General features: G+C 36.8%; 1 protein-coding gene across 5 annotated transcripts in view; it reads left to right on the top strand.

The window, feature by feature from the left end:
* ARMC2 (armadillo repeat containing 2) overlaps nucleotides 1–21,853 on the top strand; it is a 69,946-nt gene that overhangs the window by 27,143 nt on the left and 20,950 nt on the right. For all 5 annotated transcript variants that reach the window (XM_059842317.1, XM_059842318.1, XM_059842319.1 and 2 more), the window contains 4 exons: nucleotides 1,197–1,299; nucleotides 3,825–4,045; nucleotides 8,276–8,421; nucleotides 10,596–10,695. In XM_059842317.1, coding sequence (XP_059698300.1) covers nucleotides 1,197–1,299; nucleotides 3,825–4,045; nucleotides 8,276–8,421; nucleotides 10,596–10,695 — 570 coding nt within the window. The remainder of the gene's footprint in view (nucleotides 1–1,196; nucleotides 1,300–3,824; nucleotides 4,046–8,275; nucleotides 8,422–10,595; nucleotides 10,696–21,853) is intronic.

Below are 21,853 nucleotides of genomic sequence, written 5' to 3'. Positions count from 1 at the left end.
CTATGTTTAAACTAACCCTTTCCTAAGTTCAGTTTGCTACCACAGGGATACTAGTTTGCCATCCATCTACATCAACACTTGTAGCTTATTTTCTGCTGAGAAGTTACATCTGGGGGAGGAAGGAGGGGTACAAATAGAATAGTTGGTGTATGGTGGCAGGAATATTGTATAGGCATGGAAAAGACACAGTGTTCTAAACTGGGATACACATGCTGGGATTTAAAAAACCCAATGATTATAAAATGTACACTTGGGAATGAAGCTTTGGTTTTGAGTAATATCTTGATCTTGTTCTGGAAATACTAAAATGGAGAGTTGTTTTTTTTGGGTTTTTTTTTTTTTTTTTTGAAGGTGAGTGAATGTAAATAATCTTTTGCTTTAATATTTCTGGTTAAAACTCTCAATTAAATTTTGTGCTTCAGAACTTCTTTGTTCATGTTCTACAAAGCATGTATGGACAGTCACTGGTGAAAGGAAGCCCACTAACATTGTGTTGTAGGCATCTGAGTAATATGTCTGCATGTTGAGGGAGTCATGTTCTCCTATAAGGTACTGTAAGTTATGTTATTGAGAGGATGCAGTTATGTACTCAGATACCACAGAGATGTTAAGTGGTGCTTATTAAAAAGAAAGGTTCCTTTACAGACATTTTTCTGTGTAATCTTTCAAAAAGCATGAACCTAGAAGAAATTGCCCTTGAAATGCAGAGAAAAGGAAGAGAGATGTCATTGTATTTTTACCACCTTTACTTTCCTTTCACAATCTCTCATCATATAGCTGAGAGTAAATTTCATTATGACATGTACTGTTGTACTGGAGGTCTTTGTGGTAGGGTCCAAGATACCAAACCACTTATTTCCATACAGAATTTCTTTCTAAGGGAATTGGAGAAAAAATCCTGTAAGTTATTGATATACTACCTGTTTATATTAATACATTAAAGTTAAAACCTGTTATTTTAAAGCCAGCACAGTTTGCTAAATAGAGTTTAAAATACCCAAGTTTCAGGTTGTTTCAGTTTCCTTTAATTCTGCATACATCTTCAGTGTGTTTCCATGTGTTGTTAGGATTTCAGCTGTAATTTAATAGTTCTGTGAGAATACAAGCTTGCCATGGTGTCTGAACTTATAGAATGTTAGGTGCATATTTGCATGCAGATTTGAGTTGTGATTTTATGTCTTTTAATTTCTTTGCAGATGAAAGTAGATGGAAAAAATCTTCTTAGTGTTTGCAAGCTAGCATTTAAAATTTGTAGGAACGAAAATAATTATTTCATCATTCAAAATGATACATTATTGGGTATGTATTCTTTCTTGTTCTGTAAGTGAGATGTTGAAATTCAACAGTTAAAGTTGTTCATCTTTGAAAAAACATTTTCAGAATTAAAAATTCTGAAGAAAGACTAAAAATTGCCTGCCTAGGTCAAAGTAATGGTTGGTCTAGTCCAGTATTCTGTGTCTAAGTAGCGATGGGGATGGGGAATGTTGTTTAGGGGGAGCACAGGAGCCTGTGTGTTTTCTGTGATCTGTTTCCCCAGCACTCCTCCACCATCCAGAACTGATCTGTTCTATTAGGGACCTTAGATGGTGCATCCCTGCTTAATCCCATTTTAGTTTCTGTTTATATGTCTTTTGTTCATTCATTTGCCTTTTTGCATTTCCTGATTCTGTCTCCCTCTATGATGTCATAGAACAATTTCCAGAAATTCTCTGTGTGCTGTTTTAAATCTGTATATTTTTCTTTATCCCCCTGCTTGTAGTTTTGCAGGATTTAGATTTGCAGGTATACAGTCAGTTTACCTTTAACCTTCAGGTTTTTTTAAAAGGCAATCTTATCACATATCTCTGTCTTCTCCATTTCAAGACTGGGGCATCTCAGCCTCTTGGCTCTTTGAGCAGATATTGTGTCATTAATTTGTTTTATAATTCCTTCTCTGTACCTTCTCAAACTCCAGTGGATCCTTCTTGAGATATATGGAACAAAGATATCTATAGAATTCGAGCTGTGTCTGCACCAAATTTATAGAAATGAGATAATCCTGTCTCCAGTCTTGGCCATCATCAGGGAGGATCTTGAGAATAGTTATTGGGTTTTCAATATTTTTTATAGCTGCTGCTTCACATTGAGCCAATGGTTTTGCAGAGCTGTCAGCAATGGCTCTAAGATCTTTTGTGTTTGTAACAGTGTTTGTGTCATGCACACCTCCCTACCCCTTGCAAATATGAGAAATATGAAAAAAATTAAATTGTGCAAATGATACTCAGTATTGATTGAAAGTAATTCCTTTCATTAAAACTTTAATATGTTTTATTAATGTAGGCCTTGATCTTGCCAGCAGTTATTGCTTCTGTATTGGTTAAGGCATATGTGTATATTTGCTTAAATAGTTGAGAGTATTCATGGTCTTTGAGTTTAGTACACAATTGTTGTCAGAAATGAAGACACGCCTTTCAGGTGGTAAGGAAAGGACTCGCAGGAAGCAGAACAAGGTTTGGATACTGAAAAGTAGTTTTGTAGAGATCAGCATCATACACAGCATTTGAACAAGTTGCATTTTTCTCTCATTTTCATCCTCATTCACTTTTCTTTCACTTGCTCTTCTTTCCCTGTATTTTAAAAACTAGTGAAGGAAAGAGCATTGGTAGGCGTTGTTTTATTTGTTTATTCATTCTTGTGTTTTGGACCCACCTTTTCCCAGAAGAAGATATGACCCTGGCCTATCATCACAACTGCCCAGGTCCCTGTTACAGTCAGGGTTATAGATTCTTTTTTTTTTTCCCCTCTTCTGTCCCTCTGAACTATTTATGTGCAGTGCAGCAGCTCCAGTAGAAGAAATAAGTTAATCTTTCACCCCAGAACAGACAATACTGTTCAAGACCCTCTTTGATACTGTGCAGAGCAGGAACCTGCAACTGAGTTCTCACATTGCCACAACCCAAGTGATTTAATTGGTGAGGATGGGAGTTTGGACAAGAAACTACAGTGTGTACTTCATTTATATATATATATATATATATATATATGTATGTATATATATAAACACACATATATACATATATATACATATACATATATACACCATTTCCCACAGCTTCAGTTGAGGCAGAAAAAAATTTTTAAATTGCTTCAATTTAATGATATAAGAAAATGTTTTTTTCAGCTGGAACTGAATGGAACATAGGAAGCAGAAATCTCTTTGAATCAGTTACTAGAAGTTTAAAAGTATAATGTTGGTTAGGATTGCTCATTTGTTTAAGATACCCCAGTAAATTCAGAATGTCTCAATTTGACTGCAAAAGATACCTTGGCCATGTGTTAACACAAATTTTAACATTTCAGATGTCTGACAGTGGTTGCAAAAAACAAAACTTCTATGTCAACTTTACCTATATAGAAAGTAAATCTAAAAAGACTAGGAACAGATTTCAAATGTGAGAGATGTGAATTAGGCCCCTGTGCCTTTTAGTGCTCTATTTGAGATGCTTTAAGATACTTGATTGTTAATGAAGTAGTGGGAAGTACACAAAATTCCAGGCATACACAATCACTTTTGCATCTTGACTGAGAATTTCAATGATTCCTGCTATGTGTTTACAGCTTACATTGGTTCTTGAAGTCTAGGAGAACAGAAGTCCGGCCCATTCTCCTATTCATCAATAATTGTTTCCTGGTTTCAGTCCAAATATCCAATTTTTCTAGCCCACTTATTAGAAATGTAAGAGTTCAATCTGAGGGTGCTTTCTAGTTGTTAATCTCTTTATTGACTGGATTGTGTCAATAAAAACTTTCATATTAGACTTTCTGAATTATGATTTTCCTCTTAGATTATTTGCTGCAGGTTCTGTGGAATGAAGATCTGCAAACAAACCATGAAGCTCTCGTCTATTGCATGGCAGCTATAAAAGTCATGTCTGAAAAGGAAGCACTCCGTTTTAAAATGGTCAGCAAAGGAGCTATTGAAATGTTTCTGGAATTAATGAAGCAGATTAATAACATAAAAGAACATGAAACATATTTCTCCAAGTTGGGCCACTTATTAGTCCAGGTTAGCATTTACTTTTTTTTCTAAAAGTATGTACTGCAAGGGCAAATTAAAAATTTATTTAGAGGAGATAAGCTAACCCTGTGTGCTACTGACAGAGTTGTACCTATATTTCAATAGACTTATTTTTAAGAAGTTAAATGAAGTTGTTCAGGACCTAATTTAATTACCACAGATGTTTGTGTGTAGTCAGTTTTAAAGGCTTTAGAAATTCTGAAGTTAATAGAAGTATTTTTATACCTAATAAACCAGTTTCTCATTACTACTTTATTGTGCTGGCAATATTCTGGATACTGTAGTAAGCAGATAAAAATATGTTCTCTATCTAAATTCTTGAAGCTGAAATACAAGCTGGTTCTGCAATACTCTAGGAGATTACAAAAATCTTTTTTATTACAAGAATAATGCCTTTTTATTACAAGAATAATGTATTTTAAATATGTGTAGGGAAATACAGCTGTGTTTCTTTGACAAAATGTTTTTGAAGAACTGTAAGATAAGGAAAAAGTAGTTGCAAAAGCAAACACTTTTTGAATCTTTTGAAGGCAGCAGGCTCAAAACTGTTTTCACATACAAAGCACCTTGATAAGTGGTGGCTCTGAAAACCAATCCTTGTCCCTAAAAGTTTTTAAACCCATGTATATTAGAAACACTGTGAGATAGATATTGTGTTTACCAAGGATTTGCCAGGTAGATTCCTGGCATTTGTTTGGAAGTTACTGATGAAGTGTTTAGTGAATAGTTGAATTGTAAACTTTCAGGTACTTCATAGGAAAATACATTGAACAATTTTCTGAGGTAGCGTTTGCGCTAGGTTTGTCAGCTAGTTATGCCAGATTTCTTTAATTCTCTACTAATTTATAAGCACAGGGTTTTATACTTCTTGAAATTATATGAGAAAACAGATAACCTACATCATCACATTAGTATTGGTGATTTTTGTCTGATTTTTTTAGTCTTAGTAATAAAACTAATGAATCAATTTATTTCCAGGATTTTTACTATCTGTCTGAAATTTCTCACAACTTTGCAGGAATGTTTTTCTTCCACTATTTGCCTGTGGATAAATTTAGGTTTTTTTTAGTCAAGGGTTTAATTTGCAAATGTGTAAAAGGAAAATATTTTATGCTTTCTTTTAAAAATCCCTCATATCTCTGCTTTTTTCAGTACAAATGGAAGTGTAGCAAATCTGCTTTGTACTGTTTGAATAGACTGGCTGTTTCTAAGAAGTCCTTGAGTGTTTTGTGGAGAAGTCAGTACTGACAGCTGTCTCTTACTGAGATTGCTCTTTCACTTGTTTGTGTTCTCTTCTATAATAGTACAGATACTTCAGTTTTCTTCCTCTTGTGAGAAAAGTAGTGATTCCTACTTCTATGGAATTCCTGTGTGACTTTCTCATATTGGTTGCTTCAACAAACCCATGTGCACTACTTCCTTCATGTGAGTTAATTGATCAGTCTTCATAGACAGATGAATGAGTTGTTCTGCTTTAGGGATGGTTGAAGAAAGTTTCTTCTGTGATCCATGTCTTCAGAATAAAGTTTTCATAACATACTGCATCTTGTAGCAAGAGATCAAATAGCCAGTGATGTACAGAAATAATGTCTTCAGTTATAGACAGCAAACTAAATTGGAGGAGGAAAAGACTTTGAATAGTCACAGTGAAGTGAGCTCTGCTATCTCTTAACCTTGGTAACTGAAGTATCCCATTTAGTTGGGACCAGCTCTTCATTTTTTAACTGTATAATTGCACAATCACCAGATGGCAGTGTTATACATAATCTTGCTAGATCCTTTTTGTGGGAATAGAGTCCCTATCTGATTTCTTCATTCTTCCACAATGGTTTTTTCGCAGAAGTCACACAGTACAAGAATAAAAATGTTAGTAATTTTTTTTCCCCTTAATAGAAGGCATGAAACCAGGATCAACTTTGATTAATTTTATGTTGCTTAACCTAACAGTCTGTTAATATTTATACAAAATACAGTAGTGCTTGCTCAAAAACCAAGATTTTTGAAGACTCACTGTCAAGACTTAGTAAGTATTCCCTGTTCCTTAACTGAAAAGCACTTAAATGTCTTTTCCTTTAAAAATAGCATTTGTCATCAGTTAAATTTTCTGTTTGGGTGAATTTAATCTTTCATATGGCAATGTAAGGATTAGGACTGGTGGGGGTTGCTAAAGATAATGGTTATGCATTTCTCCCCCAAACATAGGGTCTGCTTGAAGCAATCACAGTATCTCTAGAATTCAGCTGCTGTCTGGCTAGCTTCTGTTATTTTTCAAACTGTACTCTTCAAGTCTCAGTTGCACATTAAGTGTGTTTTATGGATATATACTTCTGTGAGCTGCTGAATGCTGTTTTCTTGCACATTTAAGTGTATATGTTGTTTGCATTGCTTTTCCTTTCCAACCTTTGTCTGAGGGTTGCTCTTGATAGAATTTACTGCTTGAGGATTTTGAACCATCTAACTGTATCAAGCATTGAAAAGTTTTGCTCTCTTTTTGGAGACCTCTGTGCCATCATCTATTGATTTTTCCCCATTCTCTAATATGTAAGTCTCTTTGCTGTAGTGAAAGCTCTTGTCTGGGTTTGAACAACACTTAATATGTGGCTTTTCCTTAATTTCTTTTATTGTGTCAATTGAAGCTTAGCTAGAATTCAAAAACTATCATCCTAGGCTGACTGTGAACGTCTTGTATGTAAGCACCAAATGGAGTCAGCTGTCTCTATTCCATGTGACAAGAATTTTTCTACCAAAACTTTTGAAAAGCAAAGTATTTGATCAGAATATATTTATTAAAATGTACCTCCAGTATTGTGTTGATTTTTGAAGCATCGTGACTTGAGAAGGAATATACATCTGGAAATTTTTTTTGCAGTTGTTCAGTAAAAATAATCAAAAATCCCATATGTCTTCTTAAAATATGAGTGATATGAAGCAAATGGCTTCTGTAGGTTCAGATTCTCTGTATTATGAATATAGTATAAATTGCATTTTTATTGCTGAAGTTAAATCCATTCACATCCTGCATTGTCACATAGTTTTTCCCTCTATGCCTTGCTTCTCCATTTTGACATGTTGCATCTCCTGTTGCCCCATTACAGAGCATCATGGGGTTGCTGAAGATTTGTACTCTGCTGTCAAATTTGTTGAAATAGGGTAGCAAATTTGGAAGCTGCTGGAGTATGGACAGAATATGCATAGAGTCCCATGTGCAAAAGCTGAAACACAGCATCTTAACCTGCTCTTTGTCAAGAGTTTTTCTTTAAAATTAGCAATTGCATATCATTGGATAAGCAGTCCAATTTAGTGATAAAATGCTTAATTTCCAGAGTTTTTTGTGATAAGAAACAATTTGAACAGATAGTTTTTGTGCCTTATCAAACTCCATTCAAAACCAAATTGAAGTTAATAACTTCACTCTGAATAAGGAAACTTGGAAGAATTCCCATATCCGCATAAGATTGAATGACTGAATGACTTCATTTTGTAGTAAGTTCTGGATTAGATCAAAATAACTTAAATGTCATTGCCTGTCTGACCTTGTCATTTGAATACTCTTGCCTTGGAAGAGAACCAGAATATTTCAAAATGTGCAATATTTTGAATAGGTGATGCATTTGTACATCTACCAGAGTTAGATTATGCTTTAAGCTCCTTGAAATAGAACAGTATCATCTGAAGATGTTTTGGTTTCTTCAAATAGACCTGAGCACTTAATTGTTCAAACAGTGAATTTCTTTTATCATGATTAACTTTTAATTTTTTAATTGGAATAAATCTGATTGTGTTTTAAAATCAATACATTTTAGTTTGCAGTTATCATCAAAATATATATTAGTATTTTCAAGATTTAAATATAAATTTGCAATACTAAGATTTATTGAGGAATTATGCAAAAAATTCCTTTAACCATCCGCAGGGTTTCACCTAATTCCACTTGATACATGGCTGTATACATGCAAGATTTTAAAGCATGAAAGATCCTGTGTCCCTCATAGAAGGAGGTTATATGCAGTCAAAGACCAGTGTCAATCTTACACTTTCAAACAGTTATCCCAAACACACCATCCTGCTCCCCCCACGTTGTTATTTATTGGTTAACACCTAGCTGCAGAATGTTAGCGGGCACGCAGAGTGCTTGAGGTGCTGTAAGTGAGACCCGAGCTGTACTGGCTTGTGCTGTGGGCAGCGGTGGTTACTGACTGTTCGAACCTCCATGTGCAGCTGACGGCCACTCTGCGGATCCTGGCTAACTGCGCGCTGTCGCGCCGCCAGCTCAGCCCCAGCGCTGCCATCCCCGAGCTCTGCGTGGCGCTGGAGCAGCGCAGCAGCGACAAGGACGTGTGCATCTGGATTGTCAGCGTCCTCAGGTACGTGCGGACACAGTTCTCTCTGCAGGCACGTCCCCCTCCCTCGAAGGAGGCAGGAGCAAGCACTGAGTTTGGAAGGTTTACATTGAACTCTTTTTTAAAAGCTCTGTGTAGCTTGTAATTATATTGTATGTTAATTGTGTCTCTGTTAATGCTTACAGAATTGTGTAATTGTAGCCATACAGACTTGGATTCATCATCCTGTGAAAAATATTTTGTTGTATTGTGTCATTCTTTGATCCCACCGATTTTGATTGAGTTTTTTAAAGTACCATTTCTTGTATTTTAAAGCTGCATAAGTTATTAGGTATTTATTAATCCTGGTTTAGGCCACATTTGAAAAAAGAATAATGAGAGAAATTACACAAGGAACTGTGTGTTGTGAAATAAAATACACAAGAGGGAAAATGTGACTAGTGTTCATTGTTTTGAGCTGTTACAGAGTGTTTGAAGAGATTAACCCTGGGATCAGGGCTTGAGTGTGCAGATGGAAGTGCTGAAAGAATCTCAGTTTTATGAGCAGCCAACGGCTGCTTCCCAAGTCGTGCTTTTTAGAGGGAGATCAGTGTGAGTTAGTCAGCACAAAGATCTTTTTGTAATCTGAATAGTTTCTCAATCAAAAGTCTTCCAGTTACCAAGCATCAGCTTGCAATATTCAGTGCTAGATGGACTCGCAGACAATGTAAGGATTTGGAAGAAGTTGTGAAATGGCCATTGGTAATTTCAGGAATAGTGGGATAATAAGTGCAATTTATGAGTGATGTGCTGGGTGAAGTATTTGCCATTGCTGCTTTTTTAGTGCATTGAGTCATGTTGCTCTATGTTCAGTGAGATTCTCTTGTGGGCTTCTCCTCCTGTTCAGGTACTCCAAATTGTCCATCACGTTCTCCTCTCTGGATGAGGCTGAGCTATGCTTTGAGCAGTGGCTCTGTAAGGGGCTGGCACTCCTTCCTCCCCACAGCTGAAACCAAGCAAATCTGCTTCTTTGCTGTTTGTGCCATCTGTGAAGCATGTGAATGGCTTCCCCAATTCCATGCTACCTTGTTCACATCTGTCTCTAGTTTTGTTCCTAAAAATGAGCTCTTGCAATGATTATAGCACTTTGAGCATATTTACTTCTTCTGAGGAGAGAGCATTTCTTTTACTTGGAAAATGCCATGAAAACTGGGATAATGAGTTTGCAATTAAGTGTAATTGATACTTACACTGTAATTCTAATAAGGACATTTACTTGGTATAGAATTCAATATGGAGAAAAAATAACTCACCTTACCTTACTTAAAGTTTCCTGGTGCTTCAATTTTTTTCCTCAAGATTAAAACCACATGATCCAAGAATACAAATTAGCCATAGAAATCAATTTAATTAGCTGCCTGGAAATTGCAGTCACACCAAAAAAATATATATATACTATGCAGTAAAGAGCTCAGATTTGAATTTTGTTTTGTCTTCTAGTAATACAGAATGATTAATCTCTCAATCAACTTTAGGCAGCTTCTTCATAGAGAATGTGTTCAATCTATTCAGATTATTCATTCAATAAGACTGTAAATCTTCCTGTAATAAGTTGTAATTGAACATCAACACAGATCTTTTCTGGTTTTGACTACATAAGGAGTAAGATGTTATCCTAGTTTGTTCTGTTATTGCATTTTTATGGTGTGACCAAAGCATGTCCAGTTCCCTGTTCTGGCAGTGGGCAAGGTAAGCAGTGCAGGACTGGAGCAGATGTTAGGAAATGTGCAGAGATAAATCCTGCCTGCAAAGAGGCATAGTCTCTATTTGCTGGTGAGAGAGGTGTCTCTTAGTGCTGTTGCTGGGCTCTACTAGGTGTGCACTAGGAAGGGACCCTTCATTTCCTCTCATCTGACTTCCCACATCATCTTGAAATTCCAGTTCTCCCCTTTAGCGCTAAGTAGTGCTGGTGTTAGCATACTGTGCCCGTATGGTAAGCAGGTTGGGAAGCTCCTTATGTTTGCTTCTTCCTGTAATGCACTGTGCCAAGGATAGCTAGGCTTCTGTTGTGCTCTTATATAACTGCACAGGCCTCTGCTAGAAGTATTGGCATTCACTTCATTTGTTGGAAAATACAGCTCTGAGAATCAAAAGTGACTTTCTAAAAAATGTTTTGTGGAAAATAGTACTTTCATTCATTTTTTTTTTTTTCTTTATAGCAAACTTTCTACCTACAATGACTTCTGTGCAGCTTTAGCAGACTGCTCCAGATGTTACATTGTATTTTTAACCCTGCTAAACAAATACCAGAAGCAGCAGGTCAGTTTTTCATCTCTTGATTTTTATATATTAATCCTCTGATGTGTCTGTGTATTATTGTGTATAAGCTTGTTTTCAGTGTCCTACTTTTATGCATTTACCAAATAAAAATTTTAAATGGTTGACAGCATTTCTAAGTAGTAAATAATTGTAATTAAATAATTTAGATTAAAAATTCAAAGCAATACAGCGGACAGTTGATTAACTTGTCTATCTATGTGTAGAAACAGTCCTTTGAGTACCTTTTTTTCCCCCTAGTTTTAAGAAATAAGTACCTTTTTTTCCCCCTAGTTTTAAGAAATATTTTTTAAAGCAACAAGCTATTTGAATATTTAGTTGTTGGTAATTGTTGGGCTTCCTCCTGTCTTCCTCACTTGCAAAAGAAGTGTGACTTTTCTAGAGCTAAGCAATATGAAAGCAGAGGAAAATATCTTCCTTGCTGTCATGTAAAAAGGGGAGATTTACTCAACCCCTTTGTGTTTAAATAGTCTGTCAGAGCCCCAGGAAAGCCGTGACCCTTGTGCCCAACCAGTCTGTCAGTGTCCCATTATGGGACCCTTCACTAAGCAGTCCCAGTGGATCTGTCCAACTGACTTATTCAGGGTCACACACCTAACAGAGGAACCTCCTCCTCCTCCTTTACCCACTGTGGGCAGAGGGCAGTACCCTTGGAGGACAGTTTGCAGACCAACACTCTTATTAATAGAATTGTGAAAGGTGAAGGTTTGAGACTTGCCAGTGATAGTATCAGACTGCAAAAAGTATATTCAAAGCAATGTATTAGTTTAAACAACGTACTAACAAGCTCTAATCCCCAATAAAAGCTGGTCTGAGACAATCATTCAGCATGTAGAGATCACATTGCTTACACAGTAGGCGTCCCTATGAGGGAAAAGACAGATTCAGCTTGTCGACTGATCCCAGAAGTTACAATGGAGTCTTCCCCCATTTCTTCCCATTCTTAACTCATTTTTATACTTTTTCTTTATGTTTAGGTGGGACTTGAGTGGCTTTGGTCATAGCTCTTAGTGAGAGGTGGTTGTACTAGGGGGTGGATATCTCAGGATAGTACCTGGGATAATCTTGGGGTGGGGACATGCATTAGTCCAAATAGAATGATTTCATAACAGCTACTGATTCAAGAGCAGGACATTTTCCTTTATCTCCCTTGGTTTTCAGCTACTATGGGGCTTATCAACTAGAAAGTACCACTGAGTTCCCTCCTCTGCAAGGGTTTCAACACTGTGCCTGGCCATGGTGTCTCCACTCTGCTCCACCCTCCATTGGGTCCCCTTAGGTTGCATAGTGTGTGGGAGGTCAGATATGCTGACCATATTTCATCCAGGGAGTTCCACTGTGGTTTGGTTTTCCCTGTGACTTCCATACCATTATCTTTGTACCCTTAGTCATCTTCCCATACTCTCTAACTGCATAAGATAGCAAAGTGTTTCTCTCCTTTACCAGAGAAAACCACATGCCTGGAGTACTGCATCTGGGATGTTCATGTAGAAATAAATGCTTAGACTTTGTCAAAGTGCCTTGTATCATGAAGTAAAATTCTGAGTATAGTTGCTGCCAACTTTATTAGAACTCCAAGGGTGTTGCTCTATTGTCCTGCTGTATCACAGTGATCTTTCTTACATTTACTGAAGATAAAACTCAGAGCTTGGTGAAGGATCCCAGTCTTACAGATTGATGCATTGGTAAGAGTGGAGTGCCCTATGTAGGGCAAATTACTCAGCTCTATTGCCAGGTAAGTTTTAAGAAGAAAATAATTTTTATCTAAAGCATAGATGTTCAAGTGTGGAACAAGGTCCCAAACCAGAGAACATTAAATTACATTAAGATCAGTCTTAAAAGTAAGGACCTTTCTTGGCTGGTCAGCATCTAGACTAGTTTGAGATAATTTAGTTATCCTATTCAGTTTATCCCAGGGTTAGTTATTCTTGGGGGTTTGTTGGAAGGAGGTTTTTTGGGTTGCTATCATTGAAGGAAGTTAAAGAAAGTAGCTGGATTGGCTATACTGAACAATATTCTTTCTCCTTCCAAATACAAAAATAATTTGTTCCTTTCCTGTTTACCAGCATCCCTGTTTTCTATGATAATGCACAAGGAACAGGAACAAAGATTAAGTTGTTTCTCTTCTTCTAAATATCTGCTGTAGCATATCTGAGTATTTCTAGGTTCAGACTGCTCTTGTATAGTTTAGTCTTCCAAGACACTTTAGTAAAATACTATGTAAATGCTGTGTAAATAACATGAAAAATGTCAAAGGCATTTTATTTTCCTAGATTTATAGTTATTCTTTCTTGTGACCATTGAATGAAAAACTCAACAAATTATGGAACTGAGATTAAGGATCCTTAATTAAGTAATGCCTTTCTCCTAAACTTAATCTGTCATTTTAAGGGTAGCTTTTCTAGGTTCCTGAGATAATAGCTATGTGTCATAATGATCTGTAGGTTCATATCTACCTCAAATTTTGTTGTTATTTAGTATTCAGAGTTTAGCTTCTTATTTGGCTATTAAGTGGTCCTAAAATACATCTTTCTTCACAAGGTTAGCATTGCATTTTGTGTTAAATTGTCAGTTGTTTTATCAAAATACAAATGAGTGAAGAAGTAGCTTGTGTATCAGAAAAAACCTTAGCTTTTACATTGTGTTGATTATATATGCAATGTCTTCAGAATAATTATTTCTTACTGCAGATTTGAAACAAGCATGCAATTGTCAATTGTCAGCTTAGCCCTGCAGAAACAAGAAGAAGAACATAGATAATGTAGTGCACCACTTTTTCTGCAGTATGTAATAAACACTTGAGCTGTGTGGAGTGCAAATGTTTTTCCTGAGGTGTAGTTGGCACTGCTAATCTTTTTTTTTTTAATGCTGACAGCTAATGAGTTACAGTATGAGTTGGTATGTGTTGAAAATAAATGAAGTAACAGCAGTGTGAGTAAAATTGTCTGCTGTGGGAAAAATCAAAGAGAAGGAAAAATCATCATTATTATTATTATCATATTAAAAGCATTAAAAATCTTCAGGACTACAAACTGATATGTGAAGAAAGGAAGTGTGTGTATGTGTGTCTGTGTGTGCATGTGTTTTTCTGAGTTTTCAGGTTGCAGGTTTTGTGGGATCAGGCTTTTTACTGGCATTCATAGTAGCTAGAAACACAGGGGAAGAAATAGAGGAAAACCAGCATTCAGACTTTCTCAAGGGCTGTCATAATTGTGACTTTAATTATTAAGTACAGTGAAAATAAAAATGGGAGCACTGGAAATAGGCTTAATGACTTGCACCCACACCACACACTGAATTCCACAGTTGCAACCCAAATAGTCTCTGTTCTTTGCTTCACACTGCAGTTATAATTCTTTTCCCTTTTTTTCTCAGCTCATTTTCTTCCTTGAGTGAAGGAGTCAGAAGGAATGGAAGGGTAATGATTCAACTCTGAGGCAGACTTTTGGGGAAATTGAGTTGGCAAGACTGTGTCACAGTCTTGGGTAGGGAATACAGAAGACTGGAAAAGCTGAATCTTGAGGGCAGGACTGGGGAAGTCAACTGGGCTTTTACACACAGCTGAAGTATGTATTCATGATTGGCTTTGGACCTTCCTTGTGTGGAGTAACAAAAAAATCCTTGGTGGTTGCCACATGCTGTCAAAACTGTCAGAAGTGTTTGTGTAGAGCCTCTGTCTTGCAGGATAAGCTTTGCATGATTCTGTTTCTAGTCAGCATTGTAGTGTTTTGCCCATCTCAAGAAATCTTCTAGCAGGGTTCTGTTCCACTTCCCCACATCATTATAATCTCTAAGCTTTCCAGATAAACTGCAGAAAGAGTGACTTTCTCAGGCTGTGGTTAATATCACAAGTCACAAGCAGGCCATGCTTTTGGAACAGAGACCTTGCCGAAATAGGACAGTAGCTTCTGTCAGGCACTACCTGAGCTTAGGTGGCATTTTGGGGCCCTGCCAGCTTTTGTGTAATGTTTTATCAGTTGGGAGTCTGTTTACAATCCTAAGAGCACAAACGCAGGGTGTGATACTAAAATTTGTATAGGAGCAATCTTATGCCTGTTGTATAGAAAGGTCCCCTTACACTTTAGTGTTCCTAATTTTGAAATTGGGAAGCATTTGTTTAAGAATCTGACATCACTGGATGCAGTAATTGCCTATTCAGCAAAATGATAATTACATTGGATCACATGAGCAGTTCATCCAGTCTCCTCTTGATACTTAGCAATGGTGAAATTCAGATGTCTGGAGAACAATAAAAATGGAGCAGGCTTGTATGAAACTTCCTGTGTGTACTTACCAAACCTCCAACTCTTTCCAGTTTGGAAACACCCTCAGCCAGCTGTGTATGAAATAAACCTCAGCTGACTTCTTTTCTATGAAATTCTACAGTCTCCCTTCAACCCCATGTAAACTTTTAACGTGTTAAAGATCCATTGACAAGGAGTTACATAGCAAACTATTCCTTTTACCTATTTTGAATTTTGTCTTTACTGTCTTTATTTGATGCTTTGTGGTTCTTGTATTGCAAATGTCTTTTCGCACCTCCCTTGATGTTCTAGGTGTTTATCCTATTCTCTTCTCCATGCTGAGGGGTCCTTGCTTATGTTGTCCTTTCTGATAGACTGTTCCATGCCATGGTGTAGCCATGTTGCTTTTCTCATAATATTTTCCAGTCCTGATTCCAGTCTTTTTTTGAGAGGAGGAAACCAGAACACAGCACTTAAGATGTGGCCATATCGTAGATATACATGCCTGCATAAATTTATTTCCCAATAATTCCCAATACTTTATTTGCTTTCTTGATCTGTGGTCATTAAACTCTGTCATTAACTCCAAGATTGCTCTCTAGGTAGATATGGTTGGTTTATAGTCTGTCATTTTATACATGAAGATATGTTTGGTTTGTTCTTTTCCATGGAACCTTTAATGTGTAAATTAATGCATTTAAATTTCATCTGCTATTTTATTACCAACTGACCACAATTCTTTTTCAGCTTTTCAGTCAGCCTTCATCTTAGGTACTTTGAATGTCATGGTGAAATCAGTACATTCTTTCATTTCACTGCTGCTGCCCAGTTTCTGTGTTTATGGACAAATTGAATACAACAGATCCTAGAACAAAGCCTTGGGAATTCCACTGGTCATCTTCCACCATTGCAGAAACTAATAATTTACTCTGTTTTACATCCTCTAATCATCTATCTATACCAGAACATTCTCCCTTTCAGCATGACTCCTTAGTTTCACTAGGATTTTGGTGAGTGACTTCGTTATCAAAGTCTCTTGGAAAGTCACATGGGTGATATCAGATGGGTCTTTTTTATGCATGTTTGTTAATCCCTTCAAAGGGCTCAGTAAATGCTTAAGTCAGAAATTAGAAGTCTTAAAGCTGATTGTGTCCACTTCTTTTTTTTTTTTTTTTTTTTGGTGGGGGGGGTTAATCTTTTTTTTGGGTTTTTTTGTGGTCTCTTCTAATTTACCTGGTTCAGACACCAGACTTGATTCTCACTTGGAATCTTTTCATGTTTGTTACAGTTTTAGGAGGTTGCATAGTGCTGTTCATAATTAAGCTATTTAATTAATTAGTTCTTTTAGAACTGTTGGATAATTATCCTGTCCTGGTGATTGGTTACTCTTTGTTTTGTCAGTTTGTTCCTTAAAGTTGTTTGTGATTGCTTCAGTTCTGGACAGATGGTTCTGATGAGCCTTCCCCAGAGAATGCTGTCGCTTTGAGATCTCCCAGTTGCTTCTAGAGTGGGCATGAATCAATGCAAAGAACTCATTTAGCTTCTCTGCAATTACTTTTTCTTCTCTCAGTGCTCCTATTTTATCCTGATCATCAATTAGTTCTTCAGATTCTGGCAAACTTCCCAGTCCTCATTTTCTGATTTGAAAAAAATTGTTATTATTTTTGCATCTCTTGCATCAGCTAGAAGAACTGCACTTATTTTCAATTATAATTTGCACACTGCTTTACCTGGTTGATTTGGCAATCAGTTTGTCAGCAACAATTTATTAAATGAAGAGATGTTGCCTTGTCATCCTCTGTAAGGACTTGTGCACATTTATCAGGTTCACTGTGCCTGGGTGCCCAGCTTCCTTCCCAAGTGCATCTACCAGGTAACAGTTCCCAAATCAGCTTATTGTCTTCTGTGAGCAAGCAGGCTTTTGCTTGTGAGATTTGCTCTTGTCTCCACTAAAGAAAAAACCTTGTTCCAGGGCTGTTGAATGTCCTTTTTGCTCTTGGGAATGCTGCTGTGGGGAATGTTGTCGCAGGTGAGGCCTCTAACTGCAGCGAATTTTCCCCCTGTGTTTCTGGCTTTATTGATTAGGTAAGGGCTTATCTGCATGTGGTGATGGCTGGTATTCCTGGCTAGTGTTTTGGCTGGCTTATGGGTAACTCTGTGATGAGCTCCCAGGAACCCACTATCTGTCTGTTTCAGTCAGTCATAGAACATCAGTCATGTAGTGCCCAAAAGCAGCCACAGGCTCTTCCTTATACAGTGCAGTGCTGCACCTGTGTTTAGTTCAGGTACACATTTGCCTTTTAAATACTTTGAGAGTTGTTGGAACTCTGCTCAGTGCCATCACACTCTTTATTAATGTCATATTGGAGGCAGTGGTGTGTTCCTGTGTCTACTGCTTGCTCCTAAATAACTGGCTATCCAGTGCTGACCCAAGTGTTCTTTGTGTTTTGGTTACTCACTTTTTCCTCTGTGCCATCCCTCATTTGAGCTGAGGACAGCTGTTTGTGTGACAGCACGATACATCATGTCAGAGAACTGACCCAGCTTCCAATAACCCTAAAACTGAAAAAAAGAACCCCAGTCCTTTCCTGGTTATCATCTGCATTCCTTTCCTGTGTAGTTTGTTGAACAGCCATACAAATGCTTCCTTGATCCCAAATACTGAGGCAGCAATGTGGGAGAGGAAAGAAACTCTGTATGGAAAGGAGATTGAGTGCTGTTTATGCCACTACTTGTGCTGAAATGCTTGTCAAGGTAACCCTGCAAAGAACTGGCATAGATAATGTGGTTCTTTTCTCCTACATGTACTAGTACATATTTTCAGTTGTATTCCTCCTCAGTGTAGCCCAACATTATAATAGTGCCTAGGAAAATTTTAAAAAGGAAATTGATCAGTAATGTAATTGATCATTAAAGAGCAAAAAATACAAGTTTTTTCTCAGATGTTTTGTATGTGTACTTGCATATTCACAACTGAACAATCATTCTCTCTGAATTTGCTTCTGTTTCCAAGAAGGAAGTAGCAATTCTAGGATTGTTATTCTGTCAACTCTGAAGGACATTACCTGCTGATAAAGGTGGATAACAACAGAAGGTCACTCTTTCCCTACAGTATGATTTCTGATGGTGTGCTGAGCTGAAAAGTGTATGTGTGTCTTCCTAAAGCTTTAGGGTTTTTTTTTCTTTTTTTTTTTGGCTGAAAGAAAAAGCAAAAATGTTAAGAAAAGCACAGAATATTTGATCTGTACACTGAGTGTAAAATTATCAGAAATGCAGTGTTCAAAGTTTGTAATGAACCAGTTGGCATGCATCATATAGAAATCTGCTGTTCTGGTGTATCAAAAGATACAAGTGAGTGTATGTAATCATTAGATAGGTAAACAATAAAATATCAATAATAATAATAATATATTACTGCTTGGTGAGACACATTTATGAAAATATGCTATTGTAGTTTTTGATTTACCTTCTCTAAATGATGCTGAAAGCTTGGTAACACCTCTAAAAAGGGCTAAAAGAATTACTAGAGTTAAAATGCCCCAAGGAAATTAATTTATCCATGACAAAGGTCAGACCATTAGCAAGCTGCCTATTAATAGAATCTGCACAAGGAAAACATTTCTGTTAGAAGAACAGTCTTTAATCTAGAAAAAAAAAAAAGAGCTGATAAGAAATAGGGGCTAAAGTTGTTCAAATTTAAAGTAGTAATAAGAATAAAGATTTTAACAAGAGAGATCAGCAGTCATTGGAGCAATACCATGGAGGATATGGTTTTCAACTTTTTTTTTTCCAATTAATTTAATTTCTGAAATACTATTTTTTTAGAGAGTCTACACAGCTTTTCATCAAATATTGTTCTGCTTGCTTTTCTTCTTTTCCTTTCTCAGGTCTCCAGGTCTCCACAAACAAACCTAAGCACAAGTTCTTGATTGCTGAAATTCACTAAGTGCAAATGAACCCTTTTCTGAAAAGTTTAGCCTAACAGATCAGATTTTGGGATGTAGAAATTATTGGGTAGGGTCCTGTGCTGTGGATACACTGAAGTATAACTGCACTTTACTAATGGTCCCTCCTTCTCCTCAAATGCATTAATATTTGGGGGGGGGAAGGAGGGTCCCTTTACTGGCAAGGTACTCCTTGCTGTTCCCGTGGCAAAACTTCTCTCTGCTCCTTATTTCACATTACTTAGTCAGGAGATTCTCTATTTGTTTTTGATACTTCCAGTGTGTTCTACACCACTGCCCTCTCCCCTTTTTTTAATTCTTTAAATTGAGTTTCCTATTGTGACAGCTGTTCTTTCTGTGGTTGAACAGAAATTTTTCCAGCTAGAATGTCACTTCAAGATGAGTATTTACTGTATTTGGAAGAGATTAGCTCTGGGTTAGTATAGGTACAGTAATTTTGCCTATAAGTAGACTATTAAACCCAAAGGAAACTCCCAAGTTTTCTTTCTAAGGTGCATAATAAAGCAGAAATACAAATTTGGAAGTGAAGTGTACATTAGATTTGAATGAGAAGCAGGGCAGGTGGTAGAATTTTGACTAACTCTACTGAAATTTGGGTAACATGGAAAGCAGATTTCATTTACAGCTGATGATTCAATAGGAACTCAGCTGCTGGCATCTGACCTTTTGTTTGTTACTATCCCCCTCATTTTGATTGCCCAGACACCAAATAAAGTAACAGCAGGTACTTGGCCAGCATTCACAGGTTCTAGATTAGACTGTCCTTCCTTGTTGATCTTGTTTTAGTTAGAAACTACTGACCTAATTTGCTTTCCTTCCTTACTGATAAGATGCCTGTACAGTCAGTACCTGTGCTCATCATGCTTACACTGAAAGGCAGGTGTACTTTATTGCCAAGATCAACTGTTGTCAGGTTCTGTGACTCAGCAGGTCCATGGGGTACCTTTGCTACTAGGGCAGGGCAAGGAAGAGAATTTTAGAAGTAGATAAGCAAAAAAAACCTTTCATATCCGTCATGGTCAAGTGTTTATGTGTCAGTTGCCAGAAGAATAAGAGTTAAATGTTGATGGAGTATGTGGTGCTGTTACCACCTCAAAACCCAAAATATCACGGTTTCTTCACAGATAGGAAGCAAATAAAAAGATCTTCTCAAGCTTTTCTTGATTTGTTTGTTCTAATTTATTTATGTAGGTGAAGCTGTGTGCTCTCGTATATAGCTTTCCACTCAGGTTTTTAGTACACTCTACGTTCAGCATGTCTCACATGAATGCCTCACTATAAAAAGATGAAATAACTGAGTGTAATTCCTATCTTTAATCTAGTTTGTCTTTAGTGCACTACATGTTTAAACTTCCATACGATATAAATTGGTCTGACAAATGTAATTTTTCTGTAAGTGTGAAAGAATGTCTGGAATTCCATATGCAGTTAATACTCCAGACATGTGGAAATGAACAGTAATCTCATTTATTATATTGATTGTTTGCTACAGAAAGGCCCATGGGCCTTGCACAGGTTTAATCATGCAAGGAGTTTCAAAAGATCATGTAGCTTTGCATGTATCTTTTTACACAGCCATTCTAAGATGGTGTTTCTTATTCTTGCAGTCCTTACCCATGAGCATTTAAAGAAATATAGCCAAAAAAAATACAAATCCTTGAGCATTGTACTACTCAGGAGAAGTTGTACAGCTTTCCTCTTTGTCCTTGCTTGTTAAATTTTCACTGAAAGAGAATGCAGCTTTGGTACTAGTCTATTAAAGCCGGATGTGCTTAGCTAAAAAAGAAGTATTTTATAAGTTTGTTTTGCTGGGCTGTAGGTGGAAAGCACAGCTGAGATCACACTTCTCAAAATATCAGTTGATTGCTGTGTGGTACCTGTTTGTCTCTTTCCTGATTGGGTAGAGCTGTTGCTGGGCTGATACCATTTTGACCAAAATTAGAAAGTCAATATAAACGAGTCAAACTAGATTGCCTGCTTTTTTCAGTTCTCTCTTCTGATTCATCAGTTGTTTGTTTCAAATTTTTACAGCCTTTGTGAGTTGGGTGTTGTGCCAGCAAAGGTGAAAGCTCTTTGTGGTTAGTCATTAAGAATATTCATAAAAAAATAGTCGTGATGACATTTAGATCGTAACAAAAATGTGATGCCTAGTTAAAAAAAACCTGGAAGTGTGTCCTACAGAGTGATATTATTAAATACATGAATGTGAAAACCATTTCCTCATGTAAGAGACTGCTGCTTCTTATGTTCAGGCATAGCACTCATCTTCCTGAGAGGATGTTATTGTGGCAGAGGCTTAGGACCTGAAACTTACAGGTGAAGGCAGGTATCAAAGGAGGAATTGCTGCCTAAACATCTTTTTTTCTTCAGTATTATCTTGTATATTTTAACAAGTTAGACTGTGCCTGGTTAACTTATGTTACTAATACTGGGGAGGGTTAGAATATGTGTAAAAATAATTATGATATTTGAAGAAAAACAGCATAATAATTGTTTAGTAAAATTCTAGGTTAGTGCAAGTACAGCAGGTTAGGAGCTAAAGGCAGATGGTTCTCATGTACTTGAAGAAATGCTGTTACTTTACCTGTACCATTAAGCTAAAGCTACAGACTTTTTTTTTTTTTTTAAGTTAGTAGATTTTGATGCAAGTGACGGAGGGAAATGTTTCAAGTAGTTTAAACTTGAGTTACTTTAGACTTTCAGATTTTTTTTTTTCTTGTCACATACTGTTGGCTAAGGAAAAGATGGGGACGTTATTGAATGCCATTCAGTTAGGATCCTCTAGTCTTGCCACTAAAAGTTTGTGTCTCAGTATGTACAGAGGCTAGGCTAGAAAGTGCTTTAGGAGAGCAACTTGGTTAAATCATGAGATCTCAAGATACTTTACAAAAATAGAAAATAGGTCTCATTCAGCAATGATAAAAGGGTAGG

This window comes from Haemorhous mexicanus, chromosome 3 (genome assembly GCF_027477595.1).
Source record: "Haemorhous mexicanus isolate bHaeMex1 chromosome 3, bHaeMex1.pri, whole genome shotgun sequence".
NCBI lineage: Eukaryota > Metazoa > Chordata > Aves > Passeriformes > Fringillidae > Haemorhous > Haemorhous mexicanus.
The sequence above is the reverse complement of the archived record's forward strand: the minus strand, read 5'-3'. Positions and strand labels throughout refer to the sequence as shown.